This window comes from Spinacia oleracea, chromosome 2 (genome assembly GCF_020520425.1).
Source record: "Spinacia oleracea cultivar Varoflay chromosome 2, BTI_SOV_V1, whole genome shotgun sequence".
Lineage (NCBI taxonomy): Eukaryota > Viridiplantae > Streptophyta > Magnoliopsida > Caryophyllales > Amaranthaceae > Spinacia > Spinacia oleracea.
In genome coordinates, this window is record NC_079488.1 from 37,643,028 (window position 1) to 37,663,178 (window position 20,151).

A 20,151-nucleotide genomic window follows, 5' to 3' on the forward strand; every position below is an offset into this window, starting at 1 on the left:
TAAGTGAATATATTATTCATTAAGTACTCCATTTATGAACATTCGGAAACGACCACTACAACAAATCCCGCCTTTTATCGTCGCTTTTTAAGCCTTTTTTCGACGCCAAAAAGCGTCGATAAATTTACCCTCGACGCTTTTGAAAAGCGTCGAGAAAATGAGAGTCGAGATTTTTTCTCGACGCTTTTTGGCGACGATATTGGTGACGCTTTTGGGTGTCGAGATATTTTTCTTAGCGTCGAGAACATCGACGCTTTTAAGCGTCCAGGTATTGTATTGGCGTCGAGAATATTTATTTTCCCGTTTTGTCCAACATTTACCTATGTAATGTTCTCGACGCCTAAAAGCATCCATTTCTTTTTTTGCAAATCTAAATAAACCCGATATGACGACATCAAAAAGCGTCCAAAACATAATAAAAAATTATAATTAAAACATTAATGTATATAAATTAACATTTATATAAAAAAAATTAACTTTATTCATCATAAAATCAAAGCAACAAGATCAACGTAACATTAACATTAACTTATAAAATTCTAGGAGTACGTAGTACTTTAAATCCATTGCACATGGTAATATAACCATAATATATCCATAGTACATGATAATGTTTCTAACCAAATTCCATAATACATAAATGTTGATAACTAAATAGTCCAAAACATAATAAAAAATACAAATTTTATCTACTTAACCGAAGAACTAGGATCTAATGGTGGTAGTAGCTTATAAGCTCAAGTGTCTTCGCCTTCATTCTCATGTTGCTCCGTATCACGTTGGACGGTCTTCAAAGAAGAGAACAAAATGAAATAAGGATGAGTCAGAAATCAAATCACTTGTCATAGGAAATAAACCAAAACGACCATGAAACAATAAATGCCAACTCTAATAAAAGATGAGGGCTGATACAAACTCCATGATAGTTGTATGCATAACTACAGAAGCATAATCAAATTGATTGTAGTAGCTTACATAAGCATAATCAAACTGCATAAATCCATGGCATATCAAGGACTAACGAAACCCGAAACCACGAGGAAAACTATCATATATCGTTTTCATAAATTGTTGGAACTAGCTCTTAAAAATTGCGACTTACAAGGACCTATTATGGAGCCTACTGCATTTCTTTGTGTTATTCACACAACTACAGTGTTGATATTGCTGTCATCTATAACTTGAGAGTCGCATTTAATACAAGGTAGTAAGGTACACTCTTCTACTACGTACCCCTGATATTCTGAAAAAATTCAAGCAACGGTAACTCTACTGGTTTGGCTAAATAATACTCAAATTGCATGTAGAACATGTAGATTAATTTAAAAGCAAGGGAGCTGCAAGGCTAACTAACTAAATTTTGTTCCGCCGTTCTCATTTATCCAGCGGGAAATAGCAAGTGTTAAATTATAGAAGTTAATAAATATTACAAACTACAAAAGTTAATAAATAACTATGCAGGATGATATGACCTATATATCAAAGTCCTTATTATTGAACATACCATACCTTGTATTCCAAAGCATCCATATCTTCATCATTTCTAGTTTGTTCACTAGATTATTTCTTGAGTTTATTTTCAATTGTCCCAACAAACTTCAGCAGAGTGTAACCTATTGAGAAAAATATGATAACCAAATACTACACTGCTGTGAGATTATGTTCTAATTACCCATAAACAACAAGTAAAAAGCAAAAAATAATAACCATCAGATATTAATATATGAATGCAAAACATGATATCACCAAACATGTAGGTTCAAGATCACATGCGGACTAAATAAGAGAGTAAAGAAGTGACAAATCTGACAATTCATAATGTAAAACAGGATGTGTACTTTAAAAAAGTGAAACAGTGAAAACCAGATCAATGCTAGGAAAGAAAATGGAAAGCAAATGGAAAAATAATAATTGAAAAGATAGGACTGAAAAATTGAATTGTGATAGACTTATATTGTTAATAGAGAAAGAGATACCTTTTCAAGAAAGGTAGTATCATCAGACAGTGAACTTGTCTGATTTTAAAAAGAGTGGGTTGACGAGTGCTAGTGAAATTTGTGGCTCATATCTTTGAATAACCACATATCCTTTCATTTTCAATCTACACTACAACAAAATAAACATTTAATAGTGCTTTTTTCAATGAATGACAGCGCTTTTAAAGCGCAGTTAATTAGCAGCGCTGTTAAAAGAATGACAGCGCTTTTAAAAAGCGCTGTCATTTTTTCTTCATTTAGTAGCATTCAATATATAAGCGCTATTAAAGCTTCAGTATGGCGGGAAGGTTTATGATTAATTTAATTTAAATTAATTGATAGCGTGTAACTAAAAAGCGCTGTTGTTTAAGTGCATTTTAAAATTTTTGTCGGGCTTTTTTTAAATTTTAAATTTTAATTATTAAATACCTGTAATAAAATTAAAAATATTTTATAACCTACAAATCAAATTGAATATATATAAAATCCAACTTCATTTCTATCATATCAAAGAAACGTCTCGATGTCTAGTACATAACTTAAAATCATATATGCCTAAATACACAGTAGAATAAAAACACACTAGAAAACAGAAAGAAGTATCCTTGTCATACAGTACTTCTTTTAATTTCAAACCAATAAAATTAAATTAAAACGTTCTAGAGAAATTCTACTCGAAAAAAATAATTAATACATCACAATATTCACACGAGAAGAACATGACGCGTCCATTGAGCTCTGACTTCATCAATTTGTCGTTGATCATAATTCGGAACATTGCAATCATGAAAGTACTACAAAATGAGAAAATTAACATAATTAGTGACAATGCATATAATAATGTCTAGGCTTAATTGAACAAAGAAAAATACATACATCTTCAAATATTCGAGTTTGCTTATGGTCGATGATCTCTTTCATGTATCTCATGACATAATATCCAGAATCCATGACATTCTTTTGCCGAGGACACTACACAGGCAAAATACAATCAATTACTTTCGAATACTTTAAAAAACAAATAAAAGTTGCAATAAACATAAATCATAGGACATACTTGTGTCTGTATCCACTTGGTGCTCATTTTAATTTTCTTCAACAATCCTTGTTCAGTTCGAAAACCAAAAAGTGCTCTGCAAACAAAACCAACATATATTATACATCTATACTTTATGGAGACTTAGTTACAGTGCCAGAAATGGGAGTTTAGCTCAACTAGAAGCTGCGTCTGCACAATATAAGACAACATATATTATACATCTATACTTTAGTGTTGAATCAGAGTATATAATCTGAGATCATCTAGATGTTTTGTCTGCAGAATTGGATAAAGAAATCAATCATTATAATTAGAAAAGAACGCCATCATCTGCAGGGGGTAAACCATCTAATGCGTTGTTAGGTTATGATACATATGACAATTCATAAATCATGCGGAAAAACCATAAAGCCAGGAAAACATATTATTTACACATAATCATTTAGCATAGTTTAGATGCATAATCTTTGTTGCGTGCCCTCCCTAGCTGCGCCCGAACCGAACAAGAACAAGTCTTTAGGACTCCAAGTGTCGTCCCTCCGTAGATAGTCCACAGCACGTCCGGACCGCCTTAAGATTGACCAACTAGAATCGCCCTTAAGGTACTTAGAATTTTCGGCACTTTATAGGCAATTGTATGACTGAATTTGCTCTCAAAACTCACTTTGAATACTTGAATGCTCGATGTAAATATGTGACCCTAGGCACCTATTTATAGAGTTATGGAAAAGGATTTGGAATCCTATTAGGATACTAATTTATTTAATTATAATCCTACTAGGACTCTAATTAAATAAACTAAATCTTTTGGGATTAGATTTAGTCATATGACAAATCCCGGTAGCTTTAGGATTCGAGTAGCACACAAACACACACGCACGCACAGCAGCCCACGAGGGGCGCCATGCGCGCGCGCGCAGCCCGCGAGCTCGCAGCCCACTGCCGCAAGCCCACACGCTGCCGTAGCCTTGGCGCGCGCTGGGCCTGCCTTGCGGTGGGCCTGGCGCAGCCTTGGCTGGTGCGTTTGTGGGGCGCTGGCTTGCTGGGCGATGGCCCGGCTTCGTGCTGGGCCTTCGTCTGGCAGGCCTCGTCCGATGCTAATTCGTACGATACGCTTCCGATTAATTTCCCGATTCCGGAATTCATTTCCGATACGAACAATATTCAATATTTCCGATTCCTGAATCAATTTCCGTTTCGAACAAATATTTAATATTTCCGTTTCCGGAATTATTTTCCGATTCCGATAATATTTCCGATTCTGACAATATTTCCGTTTCCGGCAATATTTCCGATTCCGGCAATATTTCCATTTCCGATAATATTTTCCGATACGTACCATGTTTCCGTTTCCGGCAACATCTACGACTTGGATAATATTTATATTTCCGATACGATCCATATTTCCGTTTCCGGCAATATCATCGTTTCCGGAGTATTCATTTCTTGCCTGTGACGATCTCAGCTCCCACTGAAACCAAGATCCGTCGATTCCGAATATCCATAGATGGAGTATTTAATGCCATTAAATACTTGATCCGTTTACGTACTATTTGTGTGACCCTACGGGTTCAGTCAAGAGTAAGCTGTGGATTAATATCATTAATTCCACTTGAACTAAAGCGGCCTCTAGCTAGGCATTCAGCTCACTTGATCTCACTGAATTATTAACTTGTTAATTAATACTGAACCGCATTTATTATACTTAACATTGAATGCATACTTGGACCAAGGGCATTATTTCCTTCAGTCTCCCACTTGTCCTTAGGGACAAGTGTGCATTTCCTAATTCCTTTGTCGCTCGATGCTTGCTCTTGAACATAAGGTAAGAGTTGTCATCCTTATTATGTCCAGAGGTGTTTCTCGGCTTCAGAGTTTAACTGATCAAATAAACAGATAATAATAACCTATGATTCACCCGAGCACGGCCATGCATTTCACAGTTTCTAGCTCTCCGAGTGGCCTTGTACAACTTTTAAGCATCTCATCCCGATTTATGGGAGGACAATCCCAATCTTGCGATCTTGAGATTAGACTTCGTTTGATAGGTGATTACATGAGAGTTGCCTTTATAGCCTCCTTTTACGGTGCGACGGTTGGTCAACGTCAAAGCAACCAGTTCTCAAACAAGTAATCTCAAATCACTCAGGTATTGAGGATTTAGTGTCTAATAATTTTAATGAAATTTACTTATGACAGATTTTCATCTCTTACAGTAAAGTTTCATAGGTCTTGTCCGATACTAGTCTTCCCAAAGTAAGTATCTATGCAAATGATTATGACATTGCCATGTCCACATAGTTCAAGAAACAGAACTACTAGTCATCTTGCATTCTAGTCGTCTAACGTTTTCTATGCGTCCAATTTTATAGAAAACTCCGACTAGGGACCATTTTCAACCTTTGACATTCAAGTTCACTTGATAGACATTTCTTAGTCACGGGACTGGTCGTGACAGTCTATCTTGAATATATCGTCAAATTGAAGGGACTCATCATTTAATAAACCACAAATTAAATGGAAAAATGAATTCTTTTCATTTATTGTGAATGATTAACCAATAATGTTTTACAAAGATTTAAACTCTAAAACTTTAAAACATTAAACAGGGTCATCAAAGCCATTCTCCAATATGCTTGATTCCCATAGCTGCAGTGTGCGAGTTGTGCTTCGCCTGCGGCAGAGGTTTAGTCAATGGATATGATATGTTGTCATCAGTTCCAATCTTGTTTATCTCGACCTCTTTTCTTTCAACGAACTCTCGTAGAAGGTGAAATCTACGAAGTACATGCTTGACTCTCTGGTGGTGTCTAGGCTCCTTTGCCTGTGCAATAGCTCCGTTATTATCACAATACAGGGCTATTGGTCCTTTAATGGAGGGGACTACACCAAGTTCACCTATGAACTTCCTTAGCCATATAGCTTCCTTTGCTGCTTCATGTGCAGCAATGTACTCCGCTTCAGTTGTAGAATCCGCAATGGTGCTTTGCTTAGCAATTTTCCAGCTTACTGCTCCTCCGTTGAGGCAGAAGACAAACCCAGACTGTGATCTGAAATCATCTTTGTCGGTTTGGAAACTTGCGTCCGTATAGCCTTTAACAATTAATTCATCATCTCCACCATAGACCAGGAAGTCATCTTTGTGCCTTTTTAGGTACTTCAGAATATTCTTGGCAGCAGTCCAATGCGCCTCTCCTGGGTCTGACTGGTATCTGCTCGTAGCACTGAGTGCGTACGCAACATCCGGGCGTGTACATATCATAGCATACATTATTGAACCAATCAATGATGCATATGGAATCCCATTCATTCGTCTACGCTCATCAAGTGTTTTTGGGCACTGATTCTTGCTTAGAGTCATTCCATGAGACATGGGTAGGTAGCCTCGCTTGGAGTCCGCCATCTTGAACCTATCAAGCACCTTATTGATATAAGTGCTTTGACTAAGTCCAATCATCCTTTTAGATCTATCTCTGTAAATCTTGATGCCCAATATGTACTGTGCTTCTCCTAGATCTTTCATCGAAAAACATTTCCCAAGCCAAATCTTGACAAAGTTCAACATAGGAATGTCATTTCCAATAAGTAATATGTCGTCGACATATAATACTAGGAAAGCAATTTTGCTCCCACTGACCTTCTTGTATACACAAGATTCGTCTGCGTTCTTGATGAAACCAAAGTCACTGACTGCTTCATCAAAACGTATATTCCAGCTCCTGGATGCCTGCTTCAATCCGTAGATTGACTTCTTTAGCTTGCATACCTTTTTAGCATTCTTTGGATCCTCAAAACCTTCAGGCTGTGTCATAAACACAGTTTCTGTTAAAACGCCGTTTAAGAAAGCAGTTTTGACATCCATCTGCCATATTTCGTAATCGTAATATGCAGCGATTGCTAACATTATCCGAATAGACTTTAGCATTGCAACTGGTGAAAAGGTTTCATCATAATCCACACCGTGGACTTGCCTGTAACCTTTTGCAACCAATCTAGCTTTGAAAACTTCAAGTTTTCCATCTTTGTCCTTTTTCAGTTTGAAAACCCATTTGCTTCCAATGGCTTGGTAGCCATCTGGCAAATCGACCAAATCCCATACATGGTTTTCAGACATGGAGTCTAATTCAGATTGCATGGCTTCTTGCCATTGCTTGGAGCTAGGGCTCGTCATAGCTTGTTTGTAAGTCGCAGGTTCATCACTTTCAAGTAATAGAACGTCATAGCTCTCGTTCGTCAAAATACCTAAGTACCTTTCCGGTTGAGATCTATATCTTTGCGATCTACGCGGGGTAACATTTCTAGTTTGACCATGATTCTCACCAGATTCTTCTAAAGATCTCTGAGTTTCATCCTGAATGTCATCTTGAGCATTCTCTAGAGTTTATTGTTCGACTCGAATTTCTTCGAGGTCTACTTTTCTCCCACTTGTCATTTTGGAAATGTGATCTTTCTCCAAAAAGACACCATCTCGAGCAACAAACACCTTGTTCTCAGATGTATTGTAGAAGTAATACCCCTTTGTTTCCTTTGGATAGCCCACAAGGATACATTTGTCAGATTTTGGATGAAGTTTGTCTGAAATCAATCGTTTGACGTATACTTCACATCCCCAAATCTTCAGAAAAGACACATTTGGAGGCTTTCCAAACCATAATTCATATGGAGTCTTTTCGACAGCTTTAGACGGAGCTCTATTTATAGTGAGTGCAGCTGTATTTAGTGCATGTCCCCAAAATTCTAATGGAAGTTTGGCCTGACCCATGATTGACCTGACCATGTCTAGCAAGGTTCTGTTCCTCCGTTCCGACACACCGTTCCATTGTGGTGTTCCAGGAGGAGTCAATTCTGATAGAATTCCACATTCTTTCAGATGGTCATCAAATTCATAGCTCAGATATTCACCGCCTCTATCAGACCGTAGTGCCTTAATCTTCTTGCCTAATTGATTCTCTACTTCACTCTGAAATTCCTTGAATTTGTCAAAGGATTCAGACTTATGCTTCATTAGGTAGACATAACCATATCTACTGAAGTCATCAGTGAAAGTGATAAAGTAGCTGAAACCACCTCTAGCATTTGTACTCATTGGTCCACATACATCTGTATGGATTAAACCCAATAGTTCATTTGCTCTTTCTCCAACTTTAGAGAAAGGTTGCTTTGTCATTTTGCCAAGTAAACATGATTCGCATTTACCATAATCCTCTAAGTTAAATGGTTCTTGAATTCCTTCCTTTTGAAGTCTTTCTAAGCGTTTTAAGTTTATATGGCCTAATCGACAATGCCACAGATATGTGAGATCTGAATCATCCTTTTTGGCCCTTTTTGTATTTATGTTATATACTTGTTTGTCGTGATCTAATAAATAAAATCCATTGACTAATCTAGCAGATCCATAAAACATCTCTTTAAAATAAAACGAACAACTATTGTCTTTTATTAAAAAGGAAAATCCCTTAGCATCCAAGCAAGAAACTGAAATGATGTTTTTAGTAAGACTTGGAACATGGAAACACTCTTCCAGTTCCAAAACTAGCCCGGAGGGCAACGACAAATAATAAGTTCCTACAGCTAATGCAGCAATCCGTGCTCCATTTCCCACTCGTAGGTCGACTTCACCCTTGCTTAACTTTCTACTTCTTCTTAGTCCCTGTGGATTGGAACATAAGTGTGAGCCGCAACCTGTATCTAATACCCAAGAAGTTGAATTAGCAAGTATACAGTCTATAACGAAAATACCTGAAGATGGAACGACTGTTCCGTTCTTCTGATCTTCCTTTAGCTTCAAGCAATCTCTTTTCCAATGCCCCTTCTTCTTGCAGTAGAAGCATTCGGATTCAGAAGTGGGTTGACTGACCTTCCTCTTTACAGATTTGGCGCCAGTTTGCTTAGTTGGGCTGGCCTTGTTGCCACCTTTCTTAGCATTCCTCTTCTTTCCAGATTTCTTGAACTTGCCCCCACGCACCATAAGCACATCCTGCTTATCACTTTTGAGCGTCTTTTCAGCGGTCTTCAGCATACCGTGAAGCTCAGTGAGCGTTTTGTCCAGACTATTCATACTGTAGTTCAGTTTGAACTGATCATACTCGCTATGAAGAGAATGGAGGATGGTGTCTATAGCCATTTCCTGAGAAAATTGCTGATCCAGCCGACTCATATTCTCAATGAGTCCAATCATTTTGAGAACATGTGGACTTACGGGCTCGCCTTTCTTAAGCTTGGTCTCAAGAATTTGCCTATGAGTCTCGAATCTTTCGACTCGAGCCAGATCTTGGAACATGTTCTTCAACTCACTGATGATTGTGAAAGCATCTGAGTTGATGAACGTTTTCTGCAGATCCGCACTCATGGTGGCGAGCATTAGACATTTCACATCCTTGTTGGCATCAATCCAACGATTGAGGGCTGCCTGAGTGACCCCGTCGCCTGCGGCTTCGGGCATCGCCTCTTCTAGGACATACTCCTTTTCTTCCTGCATAAGAACTATTTTCAAGTTCCTTTTCCAGTCAAGGAAGTTTTTCCCGTTCAACTTCTCCTTTTCGAGAATTGATCGAATGTTGAATGAATTGTTGTTTGCCATATTTAAAACTACAATTGAAAAGAATAAACAAATAAATAACCATTCACAGTTTCTCTTAATAAACTTAAATTCTAGCATACATGCATAATTCAATGTTTATTAAGCATTTTATTCAAGTTATGTGTTCCGGCAGGTGTGAATAAAATGATTCCAAGATCCTAAAATCATTGAAGAACTAAGCACAGTTTGTCGACTTAATCCTAAAACATCTTAGGTAAGCAAAAGCCTTTTGCTAATAGTCTAGAAACTATTTTTGGTTGATAGCACTAGTGGAAAAACAATCATTTGCATCACCACATTTGCCTCGCACATTTAAACATGTGACGCAATTGACAGTTTTAAGCATTAAAATTAGTCATTTGCGTCGCAGAATTACTAATCTGCGACGCAGATGACTCTAAGATGATCTTAGAGTCATTTGCGTCGCAGATTAGTAATAATGCGACGCAAAATATTACCTCATTTGCGTCGCAGATTTACTAATCTGCGACGCAGATGACTCTAAGAGTCATCTGCGTCGCAGATTAGTAATTCTGCGACGCAAATGAGGTAAAAAAAATTCGGACGTGTCAATGGGTTTCTACCTCTCTCCTCAAACACACTCTCTCCTAATTCTACCTCTCTCCTCAAATACTCTCTCTCTCCTAAACTCCCTGCTTCTTCCTCTCTCCTCAAACCCGATCCAGTTTCTGCCTCTCTCTCCTCAACCTCACCGCTCAAATTTTCCTCCGGCAAGGTTCTTGCAAAAAATTCGGTTTGTAAATGAGGTAAGTCTTCCATCTCTTTCCTCCTTTCTTCAATTCTTTTAGGTTTTAGAACTTTCACTTTTGTTTAAGTTTTTGATTCTTCAATTCTTTATGATAGGTTTCGACAACGGAAGAGGGAGAATCGGGGTCGTAGAAGAGGTGGAGGAGGGTGTCGGAGGTGGAAGCGTCATTGAAACCGCCGGCGTCGCACCCTTGCTACTGTCGCAATCGAAGCATCTATTTCGAAATCCTTGGAAAGGGAAGCTTGACGGCGGAGGTTTCTGGAGAAACTAAATTGACGGCGGCGAGGTGGAGGAAGGAGGCGGGACTGTTAGTCGGAGGTGAGAATTTTGTAATGCTTCCATCTGTCTCCTTCATTCTTCATTTAGTTAGGGTTTTGAACTTCAGTTTATGTAATTTTGGATTTTCGATTGAATTCTATTGAGTTTGCTCATTTTACTTTTTGATTAATGTTCTTGATTCTGTTTTATTGTGATTGAACTTGACTTTGAGTGGAAATTGAACTGGATTTATGATGAATGGTTGACGATTGTGTCTCCATTTTCGTTCTTAAGACTAAATAGCTTGATTTATGTAAACATGGTGGAAGTTTGATTGGTGTTCCTGTTTCTGTGGAAAAATTGATTTTTCTAGGGGTTATTTTGAGCTGAGGTCCAACCTTATGAGATATGAGATACCAGACATCCAATTTATGTTATTTCTTTAATAATCGTCTGCCATGGCATGTATATCCTGATGATTGTAGTTTCTTAGTTGGAATGATTTGCTTGCTTTATATGGAAATTTCCATACAAGCACTTTGTCTTGCTGAATTGCAGTTTGTCTTGCTGCTTTATACTTCAGCACCCATGTAACTTGATGATCATTAGATTTTGACTTGCGTTTATGTAAAATTCCCAACAACATATATCAGATGATTGATTGTTTTTCCATTTAACTTGTGATTGTATTGATGGAGGTGGCAGTTCTCCTTGTTTGGATCATTGGCTAATGTGGGAGCAATGGTTGGTGCAATTGCTAGTGGTCAGATTTCTAAATACATTGGGCGCAAAGGGGTATGAGATTTTATCCCTTTCCTGCAATTTATTGATGGTTTTTAACATATAGAATTTGTGTCATTGTCACCCATTGTTGTCTCTTAAAAAGGGTCCTACTTGATATGAACATTAACAGATGTTCATAAGTCATAACAATGTCTGTTGTACTGTATTTTTTTTTAATTATGATTTCCTGTTTTTAATTAATTGCAGTCACTGATGATTGCTTCAATCCCAAATATCATTGGATGGTTGGTCGTATCATTTTCGAGAGTAAGTGAGCTATATAAACGAGCATTGTGCTATTTGTTTATCTTCAATCCCAAATATTATTGATTGGTTGGCTGGTCGTATCATTTCTGTATTGTTGAACCATCTATAGGATACCTCATTTCTGTACATGGGGCGATTGGTTGGTTGGTTTTGGTGGTTTAGTTATGCTGTTCATTGAAATCATCAATAAGTAAGCTCTCTACTTGCTAGAAAAGTTTGTTTTCTGACCGTGTTGGATGTTTGAATTTCCATGATAATTCACAGCATATTTAAGTTTGGAGTTTGCCATCATATTTAGGTATCTCTATTTTTTTGAGAAGGGAAACAACCAAATCACCGTCAATACAATCCAGGATCTAATGGAATTAATTACTACAGAGATGCAAAGTGATAATGCGGCAACAGATTCTGCTGCTGAAGCTTTCTTTGCAAGCACATTGCGGTACATCCAATTCCAGAAACAAAAAGGTGGCGCAGTTAGTGAGAAATATGAACCTAATGTTAGTTTTTTTGTTGATCTGGGTAGGTTTGAATCATTTCTTGAGACTGAAAACAAGCTGTTCAGATAATTAATGAATTTCTAAATTTTTATTGTAGGAGAACTGAAAAGTTAAAACTTGAGAAAGGGAAACAAACTCGGTAACAATTGCTCTTCAATCCGCTAAACTTGTGAGAATTGTCGCCTTTGATCTTGCTCTTGGGACTCTTGAATGGTTCCCTCATTTGTCTTTGAATACGCTGACGCTGACGCTGCGTGCTACGTGTGTCATGGGAAGTTGCTTATCCAAGCATGATCTCAACTCTCAAATTGATTTGGTAATTGAAATTTTGAAGCGTCCAGGAGAAGTCCTCCCTGTTTGTCTTAGTGTCGCACGAACGCTGTAAATTCATAATTTAGTGTGCTTCAATTTTAATTTCTCGGCTTTTTTTTTCTCGGTTCAAATTTTTATTTTTATTTCATATTGTAATTTGTTTGATTTTGGTCTGACAATGGAGTTTTTTTCATCTGCTTGAATGATATCTTGGGCCTCATTCGTTTATGGTTCACTTAAACTTTTATGTTAAAAGTGTAGTTAGGTTATCAACATGTTGGGTGATCTATGGTGAATTTGCCTTTTATTGGGTTGTAACTAAAATATTAAAAAACGAATTTTTTTTTTAAAAAAAAAGTCATTTGCAACGCACATTTAGCTAATGTGCGTGGCAAATGACTTTTTTTTTTTTCGCCTAAAAGTCATTTGCGTCGCACATTTAGCTAATGTGCGTTGCAAATGACTTTTTAGGCATGGTGCTGAAAAGTCATTTGCGTCGCACATTTAGCTAATGTGCGTTGCAAATAACTTTTCAGGCATGGTGCTGAAAAGTCATTTGCAACGCACATTTGCTAAATGTGCGACGCAAATAAGGTTCATTTGCGTCGCACAAATGTGCGACGCAAATGACTTTTAGTCATTTGCGTCGAGAGCTTTTGCCACGCACGATGTGCGACGCAAATGTGCTTAAAAGTGCGATGCAAATGACCCTTTTTCCACTAGTATAGGTACGTCTAGGAACTTATTAGGTAAACCTATCGATTTTGCCACGACATAAAAGGACTCCTTACTTATATCGTTGAGTTTCACCAAAACTAACATATACTCACAATTATTTGTGTACCTTGCCCCTTTAGGACCAATAAGTAACACCTCGCTGAGCGAAAACTATTACTAGATTGATGTAAAGGATATCCAAGCAAGTGTATATTTTGGCATGGCACCTTTTAACTCAATTTTTAAGTTTGGAACTTAAGGCTCTTACTATGTTGGTTAGATTTTAAGTGAACTAAAATCCTTAATCATGCAACATAATCAAGCTTTTGATCTCATGCATTTTAAGACATATTTAAAAGCAATAAATAACTTAAAACATGCATAAGATAAATGTGATCTAGTATGGCCCGACTTCATCTTGAAGCATTAACTTCAAAGTCCGTCTTGAAAATCTCCGTGGGAGGCACCATGTTCTTCAAATAGGATAAGCTATAATTAAAACTAATTACAACTATTTGATGGTACGCAGACCATATTTGAATTGAAAAACAACTTTGGTACTTTAGACCAATTACATTCAAATTAATGGCACGCAGACCATATTTTCTATCCTATTTGGGCCATACTAGTCACTTCATAACCTGCAAAACAGTACATATACAATATATACCATTCACCCATTCATTATCATGAATGGCCCACATAGCTGGTTAGTAAAACACATTATGCATCACGTAAACATTTGCGGCAATTAATCAAGGGCACCAATAATCTACCAATTATTCAGTCCTTATTAATTCTAATCAAGTTGTTTTAACCTTAAGGATTTGTAGACCTAATCAAGAGTTTATGACTAAAAGGGCTCCCACTTAAACCAATAAATTCATATGCTTTACTAATTTTAAACATAAAAATGTATTTCTAGTCTAACCGGAAACATACAAATTTAATAAAAATTTAAAGCTCATATAAATTTATAATTGAATCCAAAAAGTTTAATTTAATTTCAGTCGTATTTAAATTAATTCATGAATTTAATTTTAGTAAAATAATTAGAATAAATAAAATTTATTATAATTACAATATTCAAAATTAAAATCCAAGAAAATAATTTAAATTATTAATTTTAAAATTAATTAAAATTACGTAAACTGAAATTTTCAAATTAAAATTTCAAAACGATCCAATCGCAACGCAACAACCCCACGCAACGCACGCCCATGGGCCACACGCACACAGCCATCGCTGGCCATGTGCACGCAGCCCATGCGCTGCGTCGCATCGCTGTTGCTGCTCTCCTTCGCAAGGCATCACGCGAGCTGGTGCTTGCTGCGCGCGCCAGCACTCGATGCACGCGAGCCATCGCTCGCTGCGCTCGCTCGCCAACGCTCGCTTCATGCGAACCAGCGCTCGCTTTATGCGAGCTAGCGCTCGCTTTATGCTGGCCATTGCTCGCTGCGCGCGCTCGCCAGCGCTCGCTTTATGCGAGCCAGCGCTCGCTGCGCGCGCTCGCCAGCGCTCGCTTTATGCGGGCCATTGCTCGCTGCGCGCGCTCGCCAGCGCTCGCTGCGCGCGCTTGCCAGCGCTCGATCCTGCGAGCCATCGCTCGCTGCACGAGGCATCGACGCTGGGCGTAGCACTCGTGGCACGCGAGCTTGCGCTCGCTGCGCGCGAGGCTCCGCACGCTTGCGCGAGGCAGTGCGCGCTGTGGCGCAGCTCGCTTGCTGCCCACACGCGACTGCTGTGCCTTGCTTTCGCCCTCGCCCATTCGTCCATTGCTCATAGCCCACGACACAAAGAAGGGCTGCTGCCTTGTGCTCGTGCACCATGGCCTTGCTCATTGCATTCGTGCCGCATGGGCGACGAGCTCCCTTGCTCGTCGTCACATGCCCGAACTATACAACACCCCTTAAGGGTAACACGTAGCGTCCATTGCTTTGTGCGTGCAAGTTATATGAGCGAATCGCATAAAATTTAAAAAATTTATATTTAAAATTAATGACAAATTATAAATAATATTAATTTCATAATTTTAGGGCGAAAAATCGAAAATTTATTATTCAATTGATTTCCGATTAACATGGATTCAAGTCTAGGTCATAAAAATTTAAAATTTATAATAAATTTACAATTTTTATGGTGGTTTTTAATCATAGGTATCTAATTAAATTATAATTAATTATGAAAATCAAATTAATTCTAAATTATTCTAATTTTCAACAAATTAATCATAATTACAAATTAGATTGCATAATTAACAAGGCTAGGCATTCAAACTTGTTAAACATATACAGTAGGTCAATCAAAAATTCAAGATTTATCAACAAGAATCGCAAATATTTAATTTAACATCTTAAATTTACGAAATTTTGCATTCGAAAAACTAAAACCTTCGAAAAGTCATAGTTAGGCTTCGAATTTGAGAATTCTGGGTTCGGCAGAAATATACTATAATTGTCAAAATTTTAGAATGCCTTTTACATGCGGAATTGACACAAAAATCACTCGATTTGGATGAGTAACGAAGAAACTGCCAAAAAATTGCGTACGTATAATTAAATAAACGCAATTTGCAATTAATTAACAATTACGAAAATTAATCACCCCTTTTAATTCTTGCAAATTTGTAATATTTAACCATATTCATGCAATTTTAGATTATGAAAATAATAAGAGGCTCGTGATACCACTGTTAGGTTATGATACATATGACAATTCATAAATCATGCGGCAAAACCATAAAGCCAGGAAAACATTTTATTTACACATAATCATTTAGCATAGTTTAGATGCATACTCTTTGTTGCGTGCCCTCCCTAGCTGCGCCCGAACCGAACAAGAACAAGTCTTTAGGACTCCAAGTGTCGTCCCTCCGTAGATAGTCCACAGCACACGTCCGGATCCGCCTTAAGATTGACCAACTAGAATCGCCCTTAAGGTACTTAGAATTTTCGGCACTTTATAGGCAATTGTATGACTGAATTTTGCTCTCAAAACTCACTTTGAATACTTGAATGCTCGATGTAAATATGTGACCCTAGGCACCTATTTATAGAGTTATGGAAAAGGATTTGGAATCCTATTAGGATACTAATTTATTTAATTATAATCCTACTAGGACTCTAATTAAATAAACTAAATCTTTTAGGATTAGATTTAATCATATGACAAATCCCGGTAGCTTTAGGATTCGAGTAGCACACAAACACACACGCAAGCACAGCAACCCACGAGGGGCGCCATGCGCGCGCGCGCAGCCCGCGAGCTCGCAGCCCACTGCCGCAAGCCCACACCCTGCCGTAGCCTTGGCGCGCGCTGGGCCTGTCTTGCGGTGGGCCTGGCGCAGCCTTGGCTGGTGCGTTTGTGGCGCGCTGGCTTGCTGGGCTATGGCCCGGCTTCGTGCTGGGCCTTCGTCTGGCAGGCCTCGTCCGATGCTAATTCGTACGATACGCTTCCGATTAATTTCCCGATTCCGGAATTCATTTCCGATACGAACAATATTCAATATTTCCGATTCCGGAATCAATTTCCGTTTCGAACAAATATTTAATATTTCCGTTTCCGGAATTATTTTCCGATTCCGATAATATTTCCGATTCTGACAATATTTCCGTTTCCGGCAATATTTCCGATTCCGGCAATATTTCCATTTCCGATAATATTTTCCCATACGTACCATGTTTCCGTTTCCGGCAACATCTACGACTTGGATAATATTTATATTTCCGATACGATCCATATTTCCGTTTCCGGCAATATCATCGTTTCCAGAGTATTCATTTCTTGCCTGTGACGATCTCAGCTCCCACTGAAACCAAGATCCGTCAATTCCGAATATCCATAGATGGAGTATTTAATGCCATTAAATACTTGATCCGTTTACGTACTATTTGTGTGACCCTACGGGTTCAGTCAAGAGTAAGCTGTGGATTAATATCATTAATTCCACTTGAACTGAAGCGGCCTCTAGCTAGGCATTCAGCTCACTTGATCTCACTGAATTATTAACTTGTTAATTAATACTGAACCGCATTTATTAGACTTAACATTGAATGCATACTTGGACCAAGGGCATTAACGTTGAAGGAAATAATGCCCTTGGTCCAAGTATGCATTCTATGTTAAGTCTAATAAATGCGGTTCAGTATTAATTAACAAGTTAATAATTCAGTGAGATCAAGTGAGATGAATGCCTAGCTAGAGGCCGCTTCAGTTCAAGTGGAATTAATGATATTAATCCACTGCTTACTCTTGACTGAACCCGTAGGGTCACACAAATAGTACGTAAACGGATCAAGTATTTAATGGCATTAAATACTCCATCTATGGATATTCGGAATTGACGGATCTTGGTTTCAGTGGGAGCTGAGATCGTCACAGGCAAGAAATGAATACTCTGGAAACGATGATATTGCCGGAAACGGAAATATGGATCGTATCGGAAATATAAATATTATCCAAGTCGTAGATGTTGCCGGAAACGGAAACATGGTACGTATCGGAAAATATTATCGGAAATGGAAATATTGCCGGAATCGGAAATATTGTCGGAAACGGAAATATTGTCAGAATCGGAAATATTATCGGAATCGGAAAATAATTCCGGAAACGGAAATATTAAATATTTGTTCGAAACGGAAATTAATTCCGGAATCGGAAATATTAAATATTGTTCGTATAGGAAATGAATTCCGGAATCGAGAATTTAATCGGAAGCGTATCGTACGAATTAGCATCGGACGAGGCCTGCGAGACGAAGGCCCAGCACGAAGCCGGGCCATCGCCCAGCAAGCCAAGCGCAACAACCACACGCCAAGCATACGACCAGGCCCAGCGCAAAAGCCAGGCCCAGCCGAAGCTTGGGCGCGCGCGCGGGGCTGCGACGAGTGGGCTGGCGCTGTGCGTGGGCCGCAAGGCCTGCGTGCGGTGCTAGCGTATTACTCAAAGTGTGTTACTCGAATCCTAAGGCTACCGGGATTTGTCATATGATTAAATCGAATCCTAAAAGATTTAGTTTATTTAATTAGAGTCCTAGTAGGATTATAATTAAATAAATTAGTATCCTAATAGGATTCCAAATCCTTTTCCATAACTCTATAAATAGGTGCCTAGGGTCACATATTTACAATGAGTAATTCAAGTATTCAAAGTAAGTTTTGAGAGAAAAATTCAGTCACACATTTGCCTAAAAGTGCCGAAAATAATAGTACCTTAAGGGCGATTCTAGTTGGTCAATCTTAAGGCGGATCCGGACGTGTTGTGGACTATCTACGGAGGGACGACACTTGGAGTCCTAAAGACTTGTTCTTGTTCGGTTCGGGCGCAGCTAGGGAAGGCACGCAACAAAGAGTATGCATCTAAACTATGCTAAATGATTATGTGTATATAATATGTTTTCCTGGCTTTATGGTTTTTCCGCATGATTTATGAATTGTCATATGTATCATAACCTCACAGTGGTATCACGAGCCTCTTATTATTTTCATAATCTAAAATTGCATAAACATGGTTAAATATTACAAATTTGCAAGAATTAAAAGGGGTGATTAATTTTCGTAATTGTTAATTAATTGCAAATTGCGTTTATTTAATCATACGTACGCAGTTTTTCGGCAGATTCTTCGTTACTCATCCAAATCGAGTGATTTTTGTGTCAATTCCGCATGTAAAAGGCATTCTAAACTTTTGACAAAAAAAGTTTTTTTCTGCAGAACCCAGAATTCTCAAATTCGAAGCCTAACTATGACTTTTCGATGGTTTTAGTTTTTCGAATGCAAAATTTCGTAAATTTAAGATGTTAAATTAAATATTTGCGATTCTTGTTGATAAATCTTGAATATTTGATTGACCTACTGTATATGTTTAACAAGTTTGAATGCCTAGCCTTGTTAATTATGCAATCTAATTTGTAATTATGATTAATTTGTTGAAAATTAGAATAATTTAGAATTAATTTGATTTTCATAATTAATTATAATTTAATTAGATACCTATGATTAAAAACCACCATAAAAATTGTAAATTTATGATAAATTTTAAATTTTTATGACCTAGACTTGAATCCATGTTAATCGGAAATCAATTCAATAATAAATTTTCGATTTTTCGCCCTAAAATTATGAAATTAATATTATTTATTAATTTGTCATTAATTTTAAATATAAATTTTAAATTTTATGCGATTCTCTCATATAACTTGCACGCACAAAGCAATGGACGCTACGTGTTACCCTTAAGGGGTGTTGAATAGTGCGGGCATGTGACGACGAGCAAGGGAGCTAGTCGCCCATGCGGCACGAATGCAATGAGCAAGGCCTTGGTGCACGAGCACAAGGCAGCAGCCCTGCCTTGTGTCGTGGGCTGTGAGCAATGGACGAATGGGCGAGGGCGAATGCAAGGCACAGCAGTTGCGTGTGGGCAGCAAGCGAGCTGCGCCACAACGCGCACTGCCTCGCGCAATCGCGCGCAGCCTCGCGCGCAGCGAGAGCAAGCTCGCGTGCCACGAGTGCTGCGCCCAGCGTCGATGCCTCGCGCAGCGAGCGCTGGCTCGCATAAAGCAAGCGCTGGCGAGCGCGCGCAGCGAGCGCTGGCTCGCATCAAGCGAGCGCTGGCGAGCGCGCGCTGGCGAGCGAACGCAGCGAGCGATGGCTCGCGTGCATCGAGCGCTGGCTCGCGCGCAGCGAGCACCAGCTCGCGTGATGCTTTTCGAAGGAAAGCAGCAACAGCTATGCGACGCAGCGCATGGGCTGCGCGCACATGGCCAGCGATGGCTGTGTATGTGTGGCCCATGGGCGTGCGATGCGTGAGGTTGTTGCGTTGCGATTAGATCGTTTTGAAATTTTAATTTGAAATTTTCAGTTTACGTAATTTTAATTAATTTTAAAATTAATAATATAAATTATATTCTTGGATTTTAATTTTGAATATTGTAATTATAATAAATTTTATTT

General features: G+C 38.4%; 1 protein-coding gene and 1 long non-coding RNA gene across 7 annotated transcripts; one reads left to right on the forward strand and one right to left on the reverse strand.

Annotated features, from left to right (window-relative positions):
• Positions 1 to 545: 545 nt before the first annotated feature.
• On the reverse strand, positions 546 to 2,073 carry LOC130466884 (uncharacterized). The gene is made up of 3 exons (XR_008927033.1): positions 1,977 to 2,073; positions 1,510 to 1,641; positions 546 to 788 (listed from the first exon to the last, which is right to left on the reverse strand). It is a non-coding gene; the product is annotated as an uncharacterized lncRNA (long non-coding RNA).
• Positions 2,074 to 10,227: 8,154 nt separating this feature from the next.
• On the forward strand, positions 10,228 to 12,692 carry LOC110794694 (vacuolar protein sorting-associated protein 35B-like). Of its 6 annotated transcripts, none has more exons than XR_008927034.1 (7): positions 10,228 to 10,362; positions 10,460 to 10,682; positions 11,328 to 11,417; positions 11,613 to 11,672; positions 11,782 to 11,862; positions 11,971 to 12,172; positions 12,270 to 12,692. XR_008927034.1 is itself a non-coding variant. In XM_056835449.1 (6 exons), the coding sequence occupies exons 3-6, from the start codon at positions 11,364 to 11,366 to the stop codon at positions 12,284 to 12,286; spliced, it is 333 nt and encodes a 110-aa protein (XP_056691427.1). In that variant the 5' UTR covers positions 10,228 to 10,362; positions 10,460 to 10,682; positions 11,328 to 11,363; the 3' UTR covers positions 12,287 to 12,692. The 6 variants fall into 6 exon arrangements, 2 of the variants coding, with proteins under 2 accessions (XP_056691427.1, XP_056691428.1); XR_008927035.1 differs by having other exon boundaries at positions 11,993 to 12,172; XR_008927036.1 differs by having other exon boundaries at positions 12,051 to 12,172.
• Positions 12,693 to 20,151: the final 7,459 nt, after the last annotated feature.